Source organism: Stegostoma tigrinum, chromosome 14, assembly GCF_030684315.1.
Source record: "Stegostoma tigrinum isolate sSteTig4 chromosome 14, sSteTig4.hap1, whole genome shotgun sequence".
Taxonomy (NCBI): Eukaryota; Metazoa; Chordata; class Chondrichthyes; order Orectolobiformes; family Stegostomatidae; genus Stegostoma; species Stegostoma tigrinum.
In genome coordinates this window covers 11,036,168-11,058,404 of record NC_081367.1, presented here as the reverse complement: position 1 = coordinate 11,058,404, position 22,237 = coordinate 11,036,168, and the positions used below count along the sequence as shown (strand labels likewise).

The 22,237-nt window shown below is 41.2% G+C and overlaps 1 protein-coding gene across 5 annotated transcripts in view; it reads right to left on the bottom strand.

Moving 5' to 3' along the window:
- yeats2 (YEATS domain containing 2) overlaps nt 1-22,237 on the bottom strand; it is a 104,123-nt gene that overhangs the window by 6,069 nt on the left and 75,817 nt on the right. For 3 of the 5 annotated variants that reach the window (XM_048542120.2, XM_048542121.2, XM_048542124.2), the window contains 8 exons: nt 19,924-20,085; nt 17,489-17,607; nt 13,461-13,619; nt 7,294-7,518; nt 6,797-7,082; nt 4,500-4,608; nt 3,181-3,257; nt 1,312-1,391 (listed from right to left, as the gene is read on the bottom strand). In XM_048542120.2, coding sequence (XP_048398077.2) covers nt 1,312-1,391; nt 3,181-3,257; nt 4,500-4,608; nt 6,797-7,082; nt 7,294-7,518; nt 13,461-13,619; nt 17,489-17,607; nt 19,924-20,085 — 1,217 coding nt within the window. The remainder of the gene's footprint in view (nt 1-1,311; nt 1,392-3,180; nt 3,258-4,499; nt 4,609-6,796; nt 7,083-7,293; nt 7,519-13,460; nt 13,620-17,488; nt 17,608-19,923; nt 20,086-22,237) is intronic. The other 2 variants (XM_048542122.2, XM_048542123.2) reach the window with 2 other exon arrangements.

Below are 22,237 nucleotides of genomic sequence, written 5' to 3'. Positions count from 1 at the left end.
AAAGAGTACAAGGAAGGACACAATTTGAAAATGGCGGGTTTCACTTTTGGGAGTGAAATCAGGAACTCAAGTTACTTGCCAGCATTTTCTATTTTCATTTCAGATTTCCAGCGGTGTTTTGCTTTTGTTGTAGTAGAAATTTGGAATTGTCTTTCCAAAAGACATCTGCAGGTTTCAAGGCTAAGGTCAAAAGGTATTGGGTATTTTTATGTATCACAGGATACAGAACAAAGGCAATGATATCAAGGCAAGGTATAAGTTAGCAATGATCACTATGATGGGTGGTCTGAAGTGCTGAGTGATTTATTCCTGCTCTCGAGAATATGGAATATTTCTAAAGAATTAAGGAATAGGATAGAGGAATTTATACCACTGAACACAATAACCTGTATTAGAGATGCTTGGATACAAGTTCCTATAACACATACTCTGACATGGGGAACCCTGTATCCTGGCCACCAATACACCAAGTCCTGTGTGTAGGTCATGACATGTTAAGATGTCAAGTCTTAGCCTCAACACTCAGTGAGGCATCAAGCAAAGTTCAGTTGCCTTCCTTAAACAGAGACATGATAATTTCAGAACATTTATGGAAGAGGCCACAAAACAGACCAACCACCTCACCTTATCCCAATCTTGCTGAACTCCAGGTGTACAGGAGGGAAATCCCCCAAAAAATACAACCTGCTTTTTCTTTTGTGGGTGAAGGATTTTTGACTGAGGGATGCAACACAGTACAGCTGTTACCAAAAATCTACATAAGTTTTCAACAATGACCAGTGGATAGCAATCAGGTGTGGGAAACCTTTTGGACCCCTTTATTCATTCATGGGATGTGGGTGTCACTGGCAAAACTGGCATTTGTCTGTCCTTTAATGCCCTTGACCTGCTCTGCTCGGTTATTTCAGAGGGCAGTTCAGTGGATCTGGAGTCACTTGTAGGCCAGGCAAGGATGATAGATTTTCTTCTTTAAAAGGCATCACTAAATCAGATAGCTTTTATGACAATTGATGATAGTTGAATGGCCACTATTACTGAGATTAGATTTCAATTCAAAATTCCATTAAATGTATTTAAATTCCACTACCCATTGTGATACATGTTGGAACCATGTCCTCAGTGCATTTGTCTACGCCTCTGGATTATTAATCCAATGACATTACCATGAGGCCACTGTCACCCACCCCAACCACAAAATCTGGCTCATTTTACTCCACTTTTCACTTATGGTGCTCAACGTACTGTACAATTAACGTGAAGACAAGCACTAAGAGATAATTTTGGCTTGAGAGTACTTGGAGTGGGTTTTACCTCTGCAGCTCTCCGCTTCCCAATATTCCAGCTGTAATACTGCTCCAGAGAGGTAGCACAGAATGGGTTGGAGTCCTCGTCTATTAGAGAAATTTAAGTGATAAGTGTGCAATATATGTCAGCATTATAAAGATCACGGGGTGTGACCGATAAACTACCATGGTTACTGACCCTTGTACTGAAAAGGGACAATTCCTGTTTTCCCTGTCTATGCCTCTCAGAACTCTGTACACATTAATTAAATCCCTGCTCAGCTTTGCTGCACTAATGAAAACAACCACAGATTATCTAGTTTCTCTCCATAGCTGAAACATTCCAGCCAAGACTAAATGCTGCCACCTTTTCCAACCTATAACCTTCACATAGCGTGGCAAACAGAACTGCACGCAGAACTCCAGCTGTGGCCCAACTGATGTTACGTACAGTTTCATCATAACCTCCTTGCTCATGTACTCAATTCCTTGACTAATAATCCTATATCTCATCTTAACCATCATATCTACCCTGTCCTGTTACCTTTAAGGATTAATGGACTTGCGCACTAAGATCCTTATGTACTCCCTATGAGTCAACATGGGTACCTATGCCTTGTTAATTCTTCCAAAATGCATCATCTTCATTTGTTACTGTTTAGCCCATCTGACCAATTTGTCTACATCACCTCGTATATTAAGGCTTTCATCCTTGCTATTTACAAACACGACCGATTTTTGTGTTGTCTGCAAATTTACTGATCACACCTCCTACATTCTGCTTCCTGAGCTAAATTTGGATGCAATTTGGCAAATTGCCCCAAATCCCACAGGCTTTTAGCTACTTAGTCAGTCTGCCGTACAAGACCTGTTCACAAGCTTTACTCAAGTCCATCTACACTACATCAACTATAATACCTTTATCAACATGCCTAGTCACCTCCTCAAAAAAATTCAAATTTGTCAGACACGATCGGTCCCTTACGAAGTCTTGCTGACTATTTTTAATTCGGTAAGAAGTCACATGATACCAGGTTATAGTCCAACAGGTTTATTTCAAATCACAAGCTTTTGGAACACTGCTCCTTTGTGAGGAGATGTGAAGAGGAACACATAAGAGAGATCAAAATATCATGCAAATTGTGTGAGTGGAGTGTTGACAGGCTGAAAAACAAGTCTCTGTAGGTGATCAAAAGTGTCAACAGCTAAATAACAAGTGAAGGGATGACTTATGATCCAATTAATTGAAGCAGAGGGATAATTACAAAAAATTAAAAATGAGATGGTGCTGGAGACAAACCAAATGACTAGAAAAACATGATAGGTAGAAAAGTTGCATGATGAGGAGGTCTAACCGAAGTAACGAGTAATCCAAAAGAATATAAACTAATTAGAGAGATCATAACAAGTTATCAGGTGATAATGCTAAAACAGGACAGTAAGGAAGATTTTACAAATACAGAAGTGTGGTGGGGTTACACATAGCATGACCTGAGCCTGAGATCATGGTTGAGGATGTCTTCATGGGTACGTAACATGGCTATCAGTTTCTGCTGGGCAATTCTGTATTATTGTGTATCTCAAGGGCCGCCTTGGAGGATACTCACCTGAATATCGGAGACTGAATGTCCTTGACCGCTGAAGCATTCCCTGACTAGGAGGCTTGCAGTTTCCCAGTTTATCCCTACCCCTCTTCAACAAAAGATATCATGGCATTATTTCTACAAAAAGCAGAAGGACTTCTTGGTTTCCAGCCCAATATTTATGGTAATCTGCTGGAATAGCTGCTTTAAACCAATTCAAAACATGGTCGACACGAATGCATGGATGTGCAGCTATTGAATCCAAAGCTAAATCGAGTAACAGAATGAAATAAAAGTCAAAGAGTTTTACTCACTTTTCTTGAGAGCAATCAGAGGCACCTTCTTCAGGATGGCAGTCAGTAGCTGCTGTATATTCTCAATGTATTCGAGGCTAAAGGTAGTAAGGAAGAAGATGCTGGTCAATGCTCTGCATGCATCTGTAAAGCAGTGACATCCAGACTGTAATTAAAATATTAACCCCATCTTTAAGGGTCAAACTACTGACCTAACCTTTAACCCAAAGGCCAGTTCACTTTTGCTCGCTTTACTTTCACGCCCATATTTAAATTCAAAATAGTAGTGCATTGCAGGGTGCTTTCACTACGACTTCAGTAATTAGCTCCATCTTGTTATTCAAAACCAGACCTAGTATGGCCTGCTACGAAAACAGAAGTTGCAGGAAAAACTCAACAGGTCTGGCAGCATCTGTGGACAGAAAGCAGGGTTAATGTTTTGGCTCTAGTGACCCTTCTTCAGAGCAGACGCAAAATGTTACCCGTTTCCTCTCCACAAATGCTGCCACCTCTGTTGAGCTTTTCCAGCAATTTCTAATTTGCAGCATCCACAGTTCTCTTTTTATTTGTCTACTAAAGCCTGCTCTCTGGTCGGTACCATTACATGTAGGTCTAGGAAATTAGACTAAAAATATTTAACAAATTCCTCCACTAAACCGATTTTTCCTATCTGATTTTTCCAGTCTATAAGTAGCTTAAAAGCCCCATGATAAGTGCTACCCCTTTTGTCAAGCTCCCATTATTTTTTCCTCGATACCTTATCCTGCCATCAGGTTACTGTTAGGGGGTCTGTGCACAACTCCCACAAATGACCTTTCACCTTTATTATCCCTCATCTTTAACCAGACCAGGTCTATATCTTGGTTTCCTAAAGTAAGGTCATCCCTTTCTAATGTGCGAACAACATCTTTACTCAACGGGGCCATTCCTCCAACCTTTACTAGCTTCCGGTCCTTCCTAAGTGTTGCACACCCTTTCATATTCAGGTCCCAAACTAGGTCATCCTGCAACCATGTAGACTTCACAGTCATATATCACTAGGTTTACACAGACATGTTTTTTTCTCCATCCCCCAAAGAGTGAGCAAAGAATAGAGGTGAAATCATCAACAGATTTCCAAGAACGAAGTCAAATGTAGCTGAGCATAGGCCTGTACATGCCTCACCAGGGGGAGGTTGCTGAAACAGCGTAATTGGACCATCACTTTGAGCCAAACTGTACTGTACTTGTCCCGGAGAATGTTTGATGGGACACTGTGAGTTGTACCCTGTATCTAAGCTCTGAACACAACAGAGAGGCATCTATGAGAAGGAGATTTGAAAATAAATTGCAGGACTTACTCAATAATTTCAAATGGCCCATCCGATCCTCCTTGCTCCACTTTCACAGTGCTTGCTGTGGGTACTGAGGGGCTAAAGCAAGCACCCAGAGATCCAGGCTCAGCCTTCACTTTAAAAGAAAACGGCAGAAAAATAACCAGGCCTTATATGACTCCACAGACAGGAAACAGACAAACTAGAAGCAGATAAATGGGACTATATTTTGCAAAAAGTTATGCATCATGTTTTGACCTAAAGTTCTAATTGCCTTCCCATTTACTTATTTCTGGGGTTAGACATAGCATGTATTTTGTCTGTTTCCAAAACTAGTTTCTCTGGAAACAGCTCTCTAGCCTGTTGCCAGAGGCAAAAGCTTGAGGGTTGCAATTGTGCATCATGCATGGCTGACCAGGAGACACACACGTTCGAACTGTCTGCCACTTGGCTACAACACGAACATACCTTCTGTGGCTGCCATGTCCTGCAGAAGCACTCGGTGTTCTGGCTCAGAGACTTGACATTACCGACTGCACCACAAGACTCCCTTTCCTGTCCCTTAATTCCATCTAACTCCAACTAATTATCCTGGTGAATTCCTTAACTGAACTTACATGCAAGTCGGAGAAAGGTCATTCATATATTTGTCTGGTACTATGGAGACCAGCCTAGTTTCAACGAGGTTAAATGGTACATCTTAACATTTTGCGTGCAATTAGTTTAAAACCATTTCTTCTCAATTTGTATAATTTTCATAAAGCCAAATGTCTGTGACATGTAGCCCTGCAATATTACCACATACAATTAACCAGGATCTATCAGGTGAGAAATCAGGAGAATTTGCAAAGTGAGATTTGTGACAAACTACACTTCTTACAATAGATCAATCTGACAGACTGGGTCACAGAAACCAGCCCACCACAAAATATATTCATTGCACAAAGATCCAGCTCGTGCTGTTTGATATAAGTGAATATAACCTTCAGACCACCAAACTAAGTGGACTTACTAATATACCTGTGCAGTTTTACTTTTGTCATGTGTCTCTCCCACCCTGATTGAGGTGTACAATGTTCTGAGTACTATACATGGGTTAGATATGTAGAAACATTTCCTCCTAGTAGAGGGGTCCAAAACCTGAGGACCCAACATTATGTTAGGGAACAGGAGGGCTAGAGGGTATCTGAAAATGTTTTACCCAGAGGCTTGAGTGATAAGAACTGAGTGGTAGAAGCAGGGACCCTCAAGATATTTAAAAACTATTTAGATGAGTATTTGAAATGCCAAAAAACTGTGGGCCAAGTGCTGGAAAGTAAGATTAGAATAGATAGATATTTGATGACAAGCATGGATGCAATGGGTTGAACAGCCTCTTCTCTATGACAATGAAATCAATTCTTTTCTCAATTTCTCTTCATCAGACAGTCTTAACATCTTTGGAAATAGAGCTGTGAATTATTTTGTTGCACTCCCTCTATGGTAATAATACTTTTCCTGAGATAAGGAAACCAAAACTGTATACAGTATTCAGATGCAATTTACATAACCTCCTGCACAATTGAGTAAAACTTCACCACTCCTGTATTCAAACCTCTTGCAATAAATGGGAACATTCCCTTGGCCTTCCTAATGCTTACTGCATCTGAATGTTAGCTTTCAGTGGCTTATCGACAAAGAACCAAGGTCCCTTTGTACATTTACACTTTACAGCTTCTTATCACTTAAGAAATATTCTGCACATCACCCCCTCCTATCAGAATGGATAACCTTACATTTTCCAACATAATATCCTATCTGCCGTCTTCTGACCCTTTCAGTATGTCTGTCCAAATTCTCCTAAAGCTGATTTACAAGTTCCTCACACCACACATTCCACTTAGCTTTGTAGCATCAGCAAAATTGGAAACAGTGCACTTGGTCCCCACCGTCAAATCGTTTCTAAAGATAGTGAACAGCTAGAGCCCAAGTACTGTTCTCGTGGTGCAGCGCGAGTATCTCTACCTTTGAGCCAGGAGCCCTAGGTACAAGTCCCACCTCTTCCAGAGGTATGTTATAACATCTCTGAACAGGTTGAATAGAAAATAATTTTTTTGATCTTCGCAGTACCCAACAATCTCAGTCTGACAACTAAATTCTAGCAAGGCTTAACAAAAGAAACATCTTGAAGAAATAACTGGAGAAATAATGACTGCAGTCTTCAGCACCTTCTTCCACTACAAGTACTGTGGAGAGAGACACAGCAAGTTTTTAAGATGAGTGGTCCTGCCCAAAATGGAAGAGAGATTTAACTGGTTTATAAAAGTCAGAAGATGCTATCTTACCTGATATGGATGGTGTGACTTGTCCACTCAATGTGTTTGTTGCAGCTATGGAGCTGGATGCAAAAGAGGCCACACCAGAACCAGCTGAACTGCTGGCCTTGTTGGATCCTCCAGCACTGGGCTGCGAAACCACCACATGGGCCACCTGTGAGCTAACAGAAACAACACAAGGCGACTGGCTGGTGCTGGGTTCTGCCTGGGACACTGGGACGGAGGGCTGCTGGCCTGAGATTTTCACTGTGGACACAGCTGGATTCACAGGAGGGCTGGAGCCCTTTACTTCTGACTGTGAAGAAAAGGAAGGAGAAATGATGTCAGTGTTGAAGTGCTTGCAGAGAATTCAAAAACCAGGAGACACCTGAAAATTACCCTCTCTTAAACCAAGCAAAACATTCCCAGGGTAAAAATGGTTTCCAGAACTCTCAGCATACAATTAGTTTGCCATCATTCTTCATTACCACTGATTATGGATCTTCCCCTCTCCTCTACCCTGTTACCTGCAGAGCCATAGTTCCTACGGTTGCTGGTGTTGTTCCTGATACTGGTGTTGAGAGGCTGGCTGTTGTAATGACTCCTCCAGCTACCCGCAGAGTGGTGGTGCCAGGCTGTGAGAGAGGAGACGCTATGGATAGTGTCCTTGCTGCTCCATCAGGTGAGGGAGATTGGACGAGTGAGGAAACAGCAGCTGAGTGCAGAGAAGACACCTGAGCACTGGGGACAACCTGTTCATAAAACAAGTACACTTACTCCCGCTTTAGTGATAAACACAATGCAATAGACAGTGGCAGATGGCTTACCACCGTCTTGTCAAAGTGTCAAGTTTCCAAACTGCATGAGGTGGGTCATTTTTCCCTGTGAGGCTGTCCCATATCGACATCAGCAGCAAGCATCCACAGATGGTGGACCCTAATGAAAGCAATAGGGATGCTACTTTTGGTTGGGTCCACCACGGGAGGCAGGCTATGCAATTCATGCTCTTCACAAATAAGAACTACAGCCAGACATGGTTAAACAGCGCAGTGTACATACTAAATCCTCCAGTTTTACCAAGATCTAACAAGCAGAATAGATGGCCAAGCAGTGAATGAAAATTAGGAGAGGGGCCTGATAGCTAGATCAAAGAGGTGGGTTTTCACAGGTTTTTAATGGATGAGAGAAAAGTGAAAAGGAAGACAGCAAGAAATGGGTTGCATGATTAAAAGAAGTGGTGAGGCTGAATGCATCAACACCAAGTACAGAGTTTGTGCATCTGTATATGTTTGAACAAATGGTCAAGGATAATTGCTATTCTATAGAAAACAAAACCCGGAAGAACTGCGGACGCTGTAAATCAGGTGCACAAAGTTGCTGGAAAAGCTCAGCAGGTCTGGCAGCATCTGTGAAGGAGAAAACAGAGTTAATGTTTCGGGTCCAGCAACCCTTCCTCAGAACTGATGGCGGCTGGGAAAACATCAGTTTATATGGGGTAGGGAGTAAACGACAGCATAGAGAAAGGCAGTTGAACAGACAAAGGAGTTGCTAACGATCAGACTGGGAGGGTGAGTAGTTGTAAATGAGGACTATTAGTGACCAATAACATGGGGTATGTAATGGCAGGCTATGTGGTGACAAGGCCTGGTGTGTGGGGTAGGGGGCTGGGACATGGGAGAGTTTAGGCCTTAAAATTATTGAAATCAATATTGAATCCAGAGGCCTGTAGGATTCCCAAGCAGAAAATGATGAGTTGTCCCTCCAGTTTGCGTTAGGCTTCGCTGGAAAACTGCAGCAAGCCAGAGACAGAGATGTTGGCCAAGGAGCAGGGTGGTGTGTTGAAGTGGCAGGCAACAGTTGTCCAGGGATAGCAGGAACTGCAGATGTTGGAGAATCTGAGATAACAAGGTGTAGAGCTGTATGAACACAACAGGCCAAGCAGCATCATAGGAACAGGAGAGCTGACGTTTCGGGCCTAGACACTTCATCAGAAATCATTTCAGGCCTAGACCCTTGGCCCAAAACGTCAGCTCTCCTGCTCCTATGATGCTGTTTGGACAGATGTGTTCGTCCAGCTCTACACTTTGTTATCTCAGATAGTCCAGGGTCTTTACCTACAGACTATTTTACAGACATGGATATTCTATAGATTCTGGAATGGTTCCAGCAGGCTGAAGGTGTCAAGTTTCACCCATGATTGAAGAAGGCAGGGAGAAAAAACAGAGAATTACAGACCTTTCGCCTTACATCAATAGAAAGGGAAGTGCTACAATATATTATAAAGGACATGTTAGATCAATACATGATCTGATTGGGCACAGTTAGCATTCATTTGTAAATAGGAGATTGTGTTGGACAAACCTGTTGTAGTTATTAGTGATGAACAGCATTGACAAAATGTTAGTGCATAGTTGGATTTTCAGAAGGGTTGTGATCAAGTCTTCTGCAGTAGGTTGATTAGCAAAATTAAAACACACGAGAAGGAAGCAATGTATTGTTATGGATTAAGAACTGGCTAACAGACAGAAAACAAAGAGTAAAAATCAATGATTTAAATATGGGGACAAAACGTGATATTTATAAATTTGCAGATGGGAATGAATATGTGCTGGGAGGAAGGCACAAAGCAGATCCAAGAAAATTTAGATCGTATTTCTTTAGTCGAACATAGCGATGGAAAAGATGTAAAATTTGAGGTGATTCACTCTGTTAGGAGGAATAGCTTAAAAGACTATAAAGTGTAGATGTACAAATGAGTCTACGCTCCGAGCCATTGGCCACTGAAGGCTAACAGGGAGGTGAGACAAGCAACTAGGAAGGCATAATGGCATTTATTGCAAGAGGATTTCAATACAGGAGTAATGAAGTCTTGCATCAATTGGACAGACCTTTCGTTCAACAGCCCTGAATTAGTGTGTGAAATTTTGGTGCCCTTACCCTAGGAAAGATATTACTGCCACAGAGGCAGTGTAGCAAAAATTTACTATACTTGTTTCTGACACGTGTGTACTGTCCTACAAAGAGATATTGGATAAACTGCGGCTGTATCCTCCAGAGTTTTGTAAATCAGGTGAGCGCATTGAAACGTACAAAATATTTAAAGGGATGGATAATGTTTCCATGGTTTGAGAATGTAAAACCAGGGCATATAATTGAGAGGGCAATCCATTTAGGACAGAGACGTGCAAGAATATTTACACGGGGTTGAGTGTCTTAGGAATTCTTTATCCCAGAGAGCTATGGAAGCTCAATCATCAAGCATGTTAAAATGGTGATTGACAGGTTTCTAAATAACATTGTTGGAAAGGGATATGGGGACAGTGCGGACAAAGGATATTAAAGTGCATGATCAGTATGGATCATATAGAATGGTAGAGCAGATACAATGAGCTGAAGGGCCCTACTCCTGATGCAATGTTCCTGTAAGCTCTTACAGAGGAAATGTGAATCTGAAAATCTATATTGTTCTGAAAGTACAGGGCTATTCTGAACATAAAAGTCCTCCCACACCTCTCCTCCTCATTCTTCCTGAAAGGAACGTAACTCGGCAGTTCTGACCTCATTAACAGTAAGCTGGAAGCTCTGGTGGTCACTAGATTCTCAAGACCGCACCTGACACTTAAGCTTCTTTCAAACATTAAGCAACAGACAGATAGTTGCTGCATTTCTTTTGTTCATATGCTGAAGACACCGAATCATTCGAGGCTGAGAGCAACAGGCAAAGGATATTATGATGGTAAAGGTCAGCAGACAAATGCTAGCTAAAAGCCTGAGGTGATGATGTCAACGTTTTATAACAGCAACAGTGTGCACTCTTCCACACAAGGCAATTGGAAAGGTTCCGCTGAAGAGGAATGAATCAACAACGCCAAGAAACAGACTGTGAATAGAAGCTAAGGAAATTAAAATTGTTTACAATGCCTGGAGAGCCCATAAATCCGTGTGGAAATACAAGGCAGAATCTTATTGAAGATCAAAGACATGGAGTTTAGTGATGTTGGTTGAGAGGTCTTGGTTTGAGGTTGTGGACTGAGGCCGAGAGAAAGACAGGAGTCGGATGCAAGGGCAAGATGGTGACTCCCAGCCAATCAGACATCAATTCGTTTTGACCAAGAGACCCCATACCTTTCTCTTAAACTCCAAAGTGACAAGGTGCCCGCAGCTTAGGGGCTATCATTCATATTGCAAAGTGACAGCACCCTCTGCAGCTGGGGTGTCAACTGGCAGCAGGGCAGGAAGCTCAACCATGGGTCTGCCCACTCAGAACTTAATTCTGGTGAAGCTGGTTGGGTTTGGGTATGTCACCATCCCACCTAATTGCGTAACTTTCCTATCTCCAAGCTCAGCATTGCTGTGAGCCAAAAATTCCTCCCACTGATTCTTAGTATGAGAAATGTTCTGAGCAATGTTCTCTCAACGCTGTGCTGGTGCCAGGCCTCATGGCTACAGAGTGAACAAACACAGCATGTAGCAACAACGCTTCGTAATGCAATCTTAAAGGATTGCACAGTGCGACATGTCAATCACGCACAACAAGCAAATATTTAGACGAATTGCTGTCTATTATCATGCATATTACCTAAAATAATAAAGACCTCAATAATGCAAACTAATTTATTATTATGGAACTTTTCACACCCAGATTTGAATCATGGACATCATTGGTAAGGTTGAACAGAACACACGGTCTTCTGGATCCATGGTTTGTTGCCGCTGAATAGAATAGCTAGTTAAGTCATTTCAGAAGGCAATTAAACATTACATGGAATCACATATGGGAAAGACCAGGTAAAGATTGCAGTTTTCCTTCATTAAACAACATTAGTGAATCAGTTGTGATTTCACTGCTGCCTAATACTGTGAAGGACAAACACAATAAAAGACAACGCAATTAGATTTTTTAATTTCCAGATTTTTTTGAAACTGAATTCAAATTCTCAAACTGCCATGATGGGATTTGAACACCCTTGGAAAATAGGAGATCAAGAGGAAATTTTATAGAGGTATTCAAAATCGTGAAATGTAGATATGGAGAAAACCATTCCCACTGGCCCCATCAAGAACCAGAGGGCAGGGATTTAAGATAATGGGTAAAAGAAACAATAACAACATGAAAAAAAAATGCTTTGCACACAGCTAGTGGTTAAGGTCTGGAATGCACTGTCTGAGAGTGTGCTGGCAGCAAGTTCAAGTGTGGCTTTCAAAACGGAACTAGATCGTATCTGAAAAGGAAAAATGTGCAGAGCTACAGGAAAAGGAGAGGAAGTGCCATTAGATGAGTTATTAAAGACAGCAATGCAGAAATGGCAGGCATCCTCTGTGTTGAAACCATTCTATGATTCTGCACCATGTATCCATCGCATGATCAGGCAAAGATGCTGCTGGTGAAAATGGCAGAAAGCATACAGAGGCATTATTGAGATTTCAATGTCCCTCTCAGTTTTTGTCTACTTTTCTAAATAATTGTGGTTCATCATACTGTAGCCATCAAAAACAAACCAACTGTTTCACAAGTGAAAGTAAATTCATCTAAGAAGGTCCCATACATTGTTACAATTGTTGCAATGATTCACCAGTTTCTTTGAGACTGGTGTCCAGTCAAGTCAATTATAAATGTGATGTTATGAGTCAGCCCAAATAGCATCCATAGATTAGAAGAAACAGAAAGGATATGCAACCAAGGAATAATATGTTCCTCATAGCACAGTACAGCACTACTTATTGTTTTCTTTATACGGGGACTAGGGCTGGCTTTATAATGACTGCCTACCTGTGCTCTTGCTACTAATCTTTTACATCCGTACTGTTTAATTAATGTAATTGGGAATTAAAGCTTAAGTCAGTCCTTTGCTGTGAAACCTCCATCACCTTCTGACTGAAGGAATAAAAATCCCACCAAGATGATAGGATAACATCAATGCTTAAACAAAGTGAAGGCTACACATTAACCTAGATATCTGAGCAATTGTAAACACTCTTTTGCTGGACAAAGGGAATTAGTGATCACATACTAACAGGACCTGCAATATCAAAGTGAAAAATAACCAGGGAAACAAAGCAATAGAATAATGATATAGTAAAAATAACCTATTTTTTAAAAGCCTCAAAATGTAGCTCTTGTATCCTTTCTTGACATTCTGAACCAGGTTCCACACACAATCATTTGAGCGGGCCTTAATCCTCAAACCCATTCCAATGCAGAGTATTCACAAGGAATTGGATGAAACTAATCAAAAGAACATTCATGGTTTTAAGTGGAGTTCTGTTGCATAGGTCTATTCTCTAGTAGGGGAGTAATTCTTCAGACACAATGGGCAGAATGGCCTCTTGCTGGGCTGTTCTAATCTTGTGTCTTTCTTAAGATTTGTTATATTGCTCTCAAACATTCCATTTTTCCTGCAAACACAACCTTCACTCTTTTTGCCAAGTCAAATTTTAATGCAATGTTCTATTAATGGGTTTGCAACAGTCTTCTTAGGAATCTTCCGAACAGATGTTTTGCCGGATGATTTAATCTCAAATCTATGCAGAATATGTGTCTATCACTTTATGTAGCTCAACAGATTGCAATAAATTGGATTAAGGGCAAAGGGCTGTGCCTCAAAATAATATGCGCAGTTATCTTAAAAGTAACAAAATTCACGTCCAAGTAAGAAAGCTCTGCCCTAGCAGTTGAGCAGAATACAGCAGTTACCTGTGCAAACACTGCTTTTTGTGCAGCAGAGACTCTGATTGCCTGCTGTTGGGTGCTTGTAGAAGACGGCCCCTGCACTACCATGCCAGACGCCACTGAGCTGCCAGGTCCATGCTTCACAGAGGCCTGAGTGACCGGCTGGCCAACCAGAAACGTGCCCTGGAAAGAGAAAACAAAAATTATTGTCAAATCGTAATTTCAATGTGAGGGAGTTCAGCATCTCCTAATGCGGGGAGTTACCTCGGTAACTGGCTGTGGAAATTCACATCTCTGAAATGCAATGGAATTTCTGGCTACACCAAGGTTAGAGTATGGCCAGAAAAATAAAGCACTTTTGAGTGAGATAGTCATACAGCACAGAAACAGACCCTTCAGTCTAACCAGTCCATGCTGACCATGCTCCCAAATTAAACTAGTCCTACTTATCTGTGCTTGGCTAATATCCCTCCAAACGTTTCCTATTCCTGAACTTATCCACATGTCTCTTAAACACTATAACTGAATGTACATCCCACCACTTCCTCTGGCAATTCATTCCACACACAACCCATTCTCTGCATAAAACAACTGCCCCTCATGTCCTTTTAAATGTTTCTCCTCTCACCTTAAAAATGTGCCCTGCAGTATTGAACTACCCCACCCTAGGGAAAAGACCTTTGTCATTCAGCTTCTGTATGAACTTCACGATTTCATAAACCCCAATTAAGTCACCCCTCAACCGCCTATCCTCCAGTGAAAAAGGTCCCTGTCTTTCTAGTCTATTTTTATATCTCAAAACCTCCAGTCCCGGCAACATTCTGGCAAATCTCTTCTGAACCCTCTCCGGTTTAATAATACGCTTCCTATAACAGGGCAACCAGAACTGTACACATTACTCCAAAGAGGCCTCACCAATGTCATGTACAACCTCAGCATGACATCTAAACTCCTAACTGAAAGGTCTGAGCAATGAAGGCAAGCATGCTAAATGCTTTCTCAACCACCCTGTCTACTTGTGACACAAATTACAAAGAATTATGTACCTGAACTCCTAGCTGTCTGTGTTCCACAACAATACCCAGAACCTACTATTCATTGTATAAGTCCTGTCTTTGTTTGTATTACCAAAATGCAATACCTCACATTTATCCAAATTAAACTCTGTCTGCCACCCCACAGCCCACTGACCCAACTGATCAAGATCTCCTTGCAATCTTAGATAACCTCTTCACTGCCTTCTATACCACTAGCAGTCTCGTGTGATCTGTAAACTTACTAACCACACCTCCTATATTTTCATCCAAATCATTTATATAAATGCCAAACAAAATTGGACTCAGTACTGATCCCTGAGGACCATCACTGGTCACAAGCCTCTAGTCTAAAACAACCCTCTACCACCATCCTCTGTCTCCTACCATTAAGCCAATTTTGAAACCAGTTGGCAAGTTCATCCTGAATCCCATGTAATCTAATTTTACTAATTAACTACAGAGCTTCCAGTGGTTCAGCAGAGAAACTTGAAGGGGGTTTAATGAGTAATTTTAATTGTGTAGAAAAGGGAAAACTGTTTCTTCTGGCAGGAGTTGGTATTTGGAAGATATAGGTTTGTTGTACTTGGCAAAGCAACCAGGGAAAAGATTATTTGTTTTTAACACTGTCAGAGATGGTGATAAAAATTACAAAACCTTTCAAAGGGAACTGAATATATAATTGAAAAGGAAACATTTCAAAACTGCGATGCAGTAACAGGTTTAAGTACATTGTTCTTTTAAAGACCGGGCACTGAGATGATGGGACAAATGACCTTTCGTGCTTTAAGACTTTATAGAAAGCTACTGCTTTAGCATGTCAATCTGAACCATATTCTTTTAGATATGTATTATAATTTAGTCAATCACATGCAAAGGGAGGCTCCAGGCTCATAAAAAAGTATTACGCAGTTAAGTACACTGCCCTGGTAAACTCATTTAATTGAGGTATTATCATGATAATGCCATGTTCTTTGGAGGGAAAAAAAATCTTCTTTTGGCAATTTTCATAAAATCCAAACTGAAATGTGTATATTCTGAAAAGGCTGTGATTTAGGTTCCTAGTAAGTATCTTAATTCTGAGAAATTCCAGTGTGATTTGGAGTTGCTTTGGGGGTAAACATTCAACAGGAACACATAAATAGCCGATTGGAAATGACTGCCGTTCTCAGAGCCTGTGTGTCATAACAGACCCTGCTGTAAAGCAGGGAAAGGACTCTGAGGATGAAGTAGGGACTGTGTCACTGTATGTAATACAGTTCGAAAGGTCAGAGAATAGGAACTGTAAATTAGAAGGAACTCACCGCTGCTGCCATTTTAGCTTCGCCAAAGGCATCAATTATTGTTTAATGGGGTTGAAGAGGAGAATTTCTGGGAATTCTTGCAACTATGCAAGTGCATCAATTATTACTGAAAATATGCATTTTAAGGATAATTTATTTGATGACAAATGTTTGCAGTACATTGATATTTTGTCATTGGGCTTTTTCCTGTTGGCAAAATGGGGAATCTTTCTCTTATTTTTGGTCCCTATGGGGTACATAACACCAGGAAACACAGAAGAAACAATCTAGCTCCTTGGTAATGTGTAAGCTCTTCAATCCATTCAACTAGACACTGGTTGATTTGTACCTCAACTCCACTTACATATACTAGTTTTACATCCCTTGACGTTAAAACTACCAATATCCATGTACACAGTTTTTTTTGTAGGCAAGCATTTCAAATTTTCACTACTCTTTTTGTGAAATAAATGCATCCAGAATTCCCATTAAATAGCCTAGCTCTAACTTTGCTCAAAAAGAAATAGGTCCTCAATTAAATCCATGCAACATTTTCAACACTGCAATTAGACCACTCCTTAATTTTCTGAAGTCAAGGGAATATAAGTGAAGTTTCGGCAACCGGTCTTCATAATTTAACCCTCAGACCCTGTGAGTGATGTACAGGAACGATACCAATGTGACAGTTTTATCAGTTCACCAGACCTGGAAATACCTTGAAGCCTGTTCCTCCAATTGTATCATAGTCCAACTGACGAAGCTCAAATATCCCAGAATCATTGTACACAGGTACAACAGCAGCTTGGTGGCATACAAGTCTTTTATGAGCTTTAATTTTTGACTAAGTTCCAACCTCTCAGAGCACCTGAACCCAAGAGTACCTGTGTGACACTGCTGATTCAAACAAGAGGTATATGGTGACCTTGCTGAGTGAAGCTGCATTTAATGCTGAATCAAAGGGCATTTTTACATAGTAACTTGACTTATCCCGTACCAAATTCAGTTCACCTAAGGACTTCTCCAAGAAAGGGGCGGGGGGGGAGGATTGAAACAGAAAGACATAGATAAAATCATTGTTAGAGATCATGAAATAGAGATAGAAAGATGTGAACCAAGATAGAACATTAGAAGGAAAAAGATAGAAAGATATAGGCATAATACAGTGGTGTATTTGGGCTAGATTCCAACAGAGGAACCAAAGTTAAAATTCACAAAAAATGCCCTTTTTGCCACATTCACAACATCCAACGAAAATATTTTCATCCCTGTACTCCTGCATTATGTTCACAAACACTGACGGGCACATGAAACTGTTTTATGTGAAGCATTTTGGCTGAAGACAAGAGATGGTATTTTGTGGCCCTGCAATCCCAGTGGGCTCACTTACAGATCACAATCCACACCAGAAATTCAATGGCAGAGTTTGAACTACCATCTACCTAGTAACAGTTTCAGGTAGTAAAAAAAAATTGAGATTTAACAGATTTCTATCAGGTAAGAATTTTAGGGTTTGTAGAAGGCCAAGAAGTAGACTTTAGATCCATACTTAATGGCCTTCATGCTGAATGATCTACTCCCATTCTGATGTTATCAGACAATCCACTCATTCACGGTAGGTCAATGAACACAGAACCTCTTTCTTTTTGTCATTTGTTCACTTACGTCCATCTTGGCCAATGAGAAGCAGCAACACAGGTAGGTGGACAATAACATATGAAAGTGTCCTGGGACTGACCTGTGGCGTTTGCTTAAGGATATACGATGTGTAGCCCAGCTGCTGGGGTAATCCACTAACCACGGTCCCCTGTATGCTACCAGCCGTGCCTGTTGATGCTCCCTGCACTTGCTGCGCTGCTAAAAGAACACAGTCCACAGGAACATTGCATGAATTAAAAAGTGATGACTACAGAACAGAAACTGGCCAGTGCATGTCCCCATGTGTAGTGGCATGAGTGATGCTGGGTGCGAGTGTGGTTGGTGCTGGGGCAATGAGAAGACTACATACAGAGAGGGGAGGGGTGGGGGGCAGCAAGAGAACTTGTGCTGTGTATTTCTGTGCAGTCAGCGTGAGTAATAAGGCTACGGCTGGAGAGAACAAATGGCAGCAAGGTTTAAATTACACAGCGATCATGGGCAAATTCACCCCTAAAATACACACAAAACATTAAATTACAGGAGTGTTCCCATTTCCCCAAATATGGGAGAGACTGAATCTGTGAGAAGCTGCTCCATGAATCAGAGATTCTGTCTCCCGCATGCTGGTTACACTTGCTCCACTAATCACAGGTTCCTTCCCTCACACTCTTACTGCTCCTCCAGAGCTAGAACCTGTGACTGAGGAGCAACAAGGAAGGGAGAGAAGGATCCTGTCACTGTATGACTGGAGGAGTTAATTCTGGTTGTTCCTGGTACCATAATGCAGGGCAGTTCCACAAGCTGCAGCAGTAAGCTATTTAACTCTATTTTCAGGGAGGCAATCTCTTGAAACATACAAAATACTCAGCAGGATTGACAGGGTACATGCAAATGAGATGGTTCTCCTGGCTGGGGAGTCTAGAACCAAGGACTCGATTTAAAAATAATGGGGATACCATTTAGGACTGAAAAGAGGAGAATTTTGTGTTACTCAGAGATTTGTAAATGTTTGGGATTCTCTACTCCAGAGGACTGTGATAGCTCAGTTTTTGAGTATGTTTAAGGTAGGATTGATAGATTTCTGCTTATCAGTGGTATAAAAGGTTATGGGGGTAGTGTGGGTAAAAAATATTGAGATGTCCCATCAGCCATGACCCTATTAAATGGTGGAGCAAGCTCAAGGGGTTAAAAAGCCTGCTCCTTTACCTAAAGGAGTACCCATTAGGGCATGGTGTCAGTTATGGTGGGGGATAGAGTATGGGAGGAGGGAGAATCAGAGCCTTTGTGTTGTCCGGAGGAGCAAGTGTGGAGTGAGAAGAGTGCTGTGTTTGTGTTGAATAATGCACTAATGATTGGGTAGGCACCACACCGTTTCACACTTCATGCATTTTATCTATCACTGACCATGTTTATAACCACTCAACATATTCAACATGCTGACAACTAAGGGCAGAAACATTGCACCTTTTACACCACAGAGATTTCCTTAAAGGGGAGACAAACAGGTTAGTTGAGAGCTGAAATATTTTGGATAGAAGCACAGATACACGGAGGTAGACAATCTGCAAATTGCTTACCTAAAACGCAGTCAGAATCATCCATTCAATTTTCACGAAGGTTTTCAGGAAGCAATTTGCAAATCATATTTTTCCTATTTACTGAAATAATTATTGGAAAATCTGTGTCTATATACCATTTTTACAGAAAGCAAGCAGTTAACTATTCACATTGGTGAATATATAAAAACATATGTGAGATTTATGTTGTGATAAATGTAAAATTACAAAAATTATTTTAGAATAACTTACAAAATAAACTCAGTTTTAGGTTCTACATCAAAGAAATGTATGTATACAATCCTTTTATTTGTGCTATTGTGCGCGCATTGGCAGTAAGGTTGTGTGTGGCAGTTTGCAGGGAAAGGGACAAGTAGAACATAGAACATAGAACAGTACAGCACAGAACAGGCCCTTCAGCCCACAATGTTGTGCCGACAAAGTATGTAATGAGTGGTGGCAATAAGGCTGTGAGTACTCAAGGAGAGCACAACATTAATTGTACATGATTGTGCATGGTGAGGAGGGAATAAGAGAGCCCGAGTCTGCAATTTCTATGTTTCAACTATTTGGGACTCAACTTTTCTGTGTACAGACAGGCACTGGGCCTGGTGTATTTAACCTGATGAATAATTGGGATACACTTTACAGTTGACCAAAGTCAAGGATTCTATTTGGACTAGAATAAATGGAAAAGGTCTGATTTATTAATGGCACACTGTAATATGCACCATAAATCAACTACCAGAGACAGAGGAGACACGGTCAGTAAAGAAGAGCAACCCTCCATTGTGCAAATTCTGATCGTCTCTCTTTATTCTTTTCTATTTGACCCCTGGTCAGAGCCGAGACTGGATCTGATTTATGGCCTTGTACATTTCCCTAGAGAGCCAAATGGTGCTGAACCTCTGAGTCTCAGGTAAGTAAAGTACTTCTACAGTCACCCTTAACCCAAATGATCTGGCTACAGAGATCTTACCTGCTGGTTGAGCAGCACGCAGGATGGCCCCCTGAGGTATTAACAGCAACTTTCCTTTGCCAGAGGGGTTCTTGCTGTTGGTTGTTAGGTACAGTTTGGTCCCTGGGGGGAGGTTAGCCAGGTTGGCTAAGTTGGTGGCTGGAAGCTGTAGCGTTGCCATAACTGACAGACAAAAGAACAAGCACGTGAGATAAGGCACAGATAACCTTCAGCACTTTACACATCAGTCGTCTGCATCTGAGAACTGGGTTCAGCTGCTTTGCAGATTGGGAGGTGAGCCTCAAACAACAGAATCGAATGCACTGTGACCATTAATTGAAGGGTTACGATGGTAAGGATTACCATGGTCTCAAGTTCAAATATGTTTCTGATGATGTCCTGTATTCAAGTTTTATACAAAACACAAAATGCTGTTTTAATGGCCGTGCTACTAAGATAATTAAAATGGATTTTGCTATAATGTTCCCAACAGTGTGTTATCCAGCACAGAAATACCATCCATATCTCTGGGGATACCTCTGTTTTTCAATAGCGACAGTTGGGATGTGGGGAAATTACGTGGTCCAGTTGGTGGCACTCATCTGAGTTACAAATGGGTTAAAGCCAAACTCCATATTTGAGCATAATGATCATGGCTAACACACAGTGTAGTATGGAGGGAATGTTGTATTATTGAGGTGCTGTGGCTTGAATTAGAAATTAAGTTGAAGTCCTGAGTATGCTGTAACTGGAATGTGAAAAATTCCATAATGCTGTTTTAAAAGCGACCCCCAATACTTAACTCACAAGCAACATCACAAAGCAGATTATCTGGTTCTTACTCCAAGGCTGTTTGTGGGAGTTGGCTCTCTGCAAAAGTGGCTGCTTTTCACATTACAACAAGAGCTACACATCAATAGTAGTTCATTGATCTTTTTGGCATTCAGTAGCCATGAAAGGTGTTATATTAGAGCAAGTCTGTCTTTTTGTAAGCTCAACAACACAAACAGGCTTAAATACAACCCAGACATTCACAAAGTGAAGGCCCTATGCTGTTTTTACACCATAGTTTGTCCTTTAATCTGTTTGGTAATTATTCAAATTCTCTGTTTAGCTTTCTAAAGAAATGAAGACCAAGGAACAATACGGCACAGGAACAAGCCCTTCATCCCTCCAAGCCTGTGCTGACACATTTTGCCCTTCATATTAAAGCTGTCTTCACTGACAGGATTCATACTCCTCTATTTCCTTCCTGTTCGTGTAATCGTCCAAGTGCTCCTTGAATCCTGCTACTGTGTCTGCTTCCACCGCCTCTTCTCGCAATGTGTTCCAGGCACTCACCAACCTTTGTGCGAAAAAATAGTCGCAACTTGAACCTGTGTCCCCTAGTAATTAATCCCTCCACCCTGGGGAAAAAGCCTCAAACTTTCTACTCTATCCATGCCATTCTCAATCTTATACACTTCTATCAGGTCACCACTTTCTGTTGATACCTCATTCCCAAGGTACCCTCATTTCCACACATATATATGTATTTCTGTCCAAGGTACCAAAGGGGAAAAAATGGTTGTTTTGAAGAACAACTGATAGCTAGTTCTTCCCTTTTTGTTCTTTAGCCCTACAATGCTCAGGGGACCCTGCATTCCTCCAATTTTGGCCTCTTGGCTTTCTCCAATTTCTTTTCTGTGGCTGTTCCTTCAGTGGACGAAGATTCTGAGGTATGGAGCTCCAGTTCCAAATTCCTAATTCTTTTCTCTCTTATCTGCTGACATGGTCCTTAAACCCACAACAGCTGCCAATTTTCATCACACATCCATCCTGAAGGTGCTGGCTCTTTATGCACTCAATTGCACTCTCAAGCTACATGTCTAAGTAGCTATACTTCACTGATAAGTTAGGTCAACAACTAAAGCCAAACACCCTGTTGGTCACCTGTCAAACACTTTGATTTTCTGGGAAGAGTTCCTTTGTGGCAGTGGAGAAAGAGAAATCTTGACAATATTCCTCCTTATTTATGAAAGAACTTCACAATAGAACTCAAGCTGCCACAGTAATGATACCAGCTAGGCTCAGCAGCAGCTCTCACCATTGGATCAAAGGTTCATGGGTTCAAGCCTCATTTCATAACATAATCCAAGTTGACATTGCAGTGCAGCACTTAACAGATGCCAGACTGTCAGAGGTCCTGACTTTCAATTCAGAAATTAAAGTAAGGCCCCATCTGTTCTCTCATGCAAGAAAGATCCAACAATATGATTCAAAGATGATTTAGGAAGTTTGCCCTGGGGTCCTGGTCAACAGTTATCTCTCAAACGTCAACACTATCGAAGGTTAT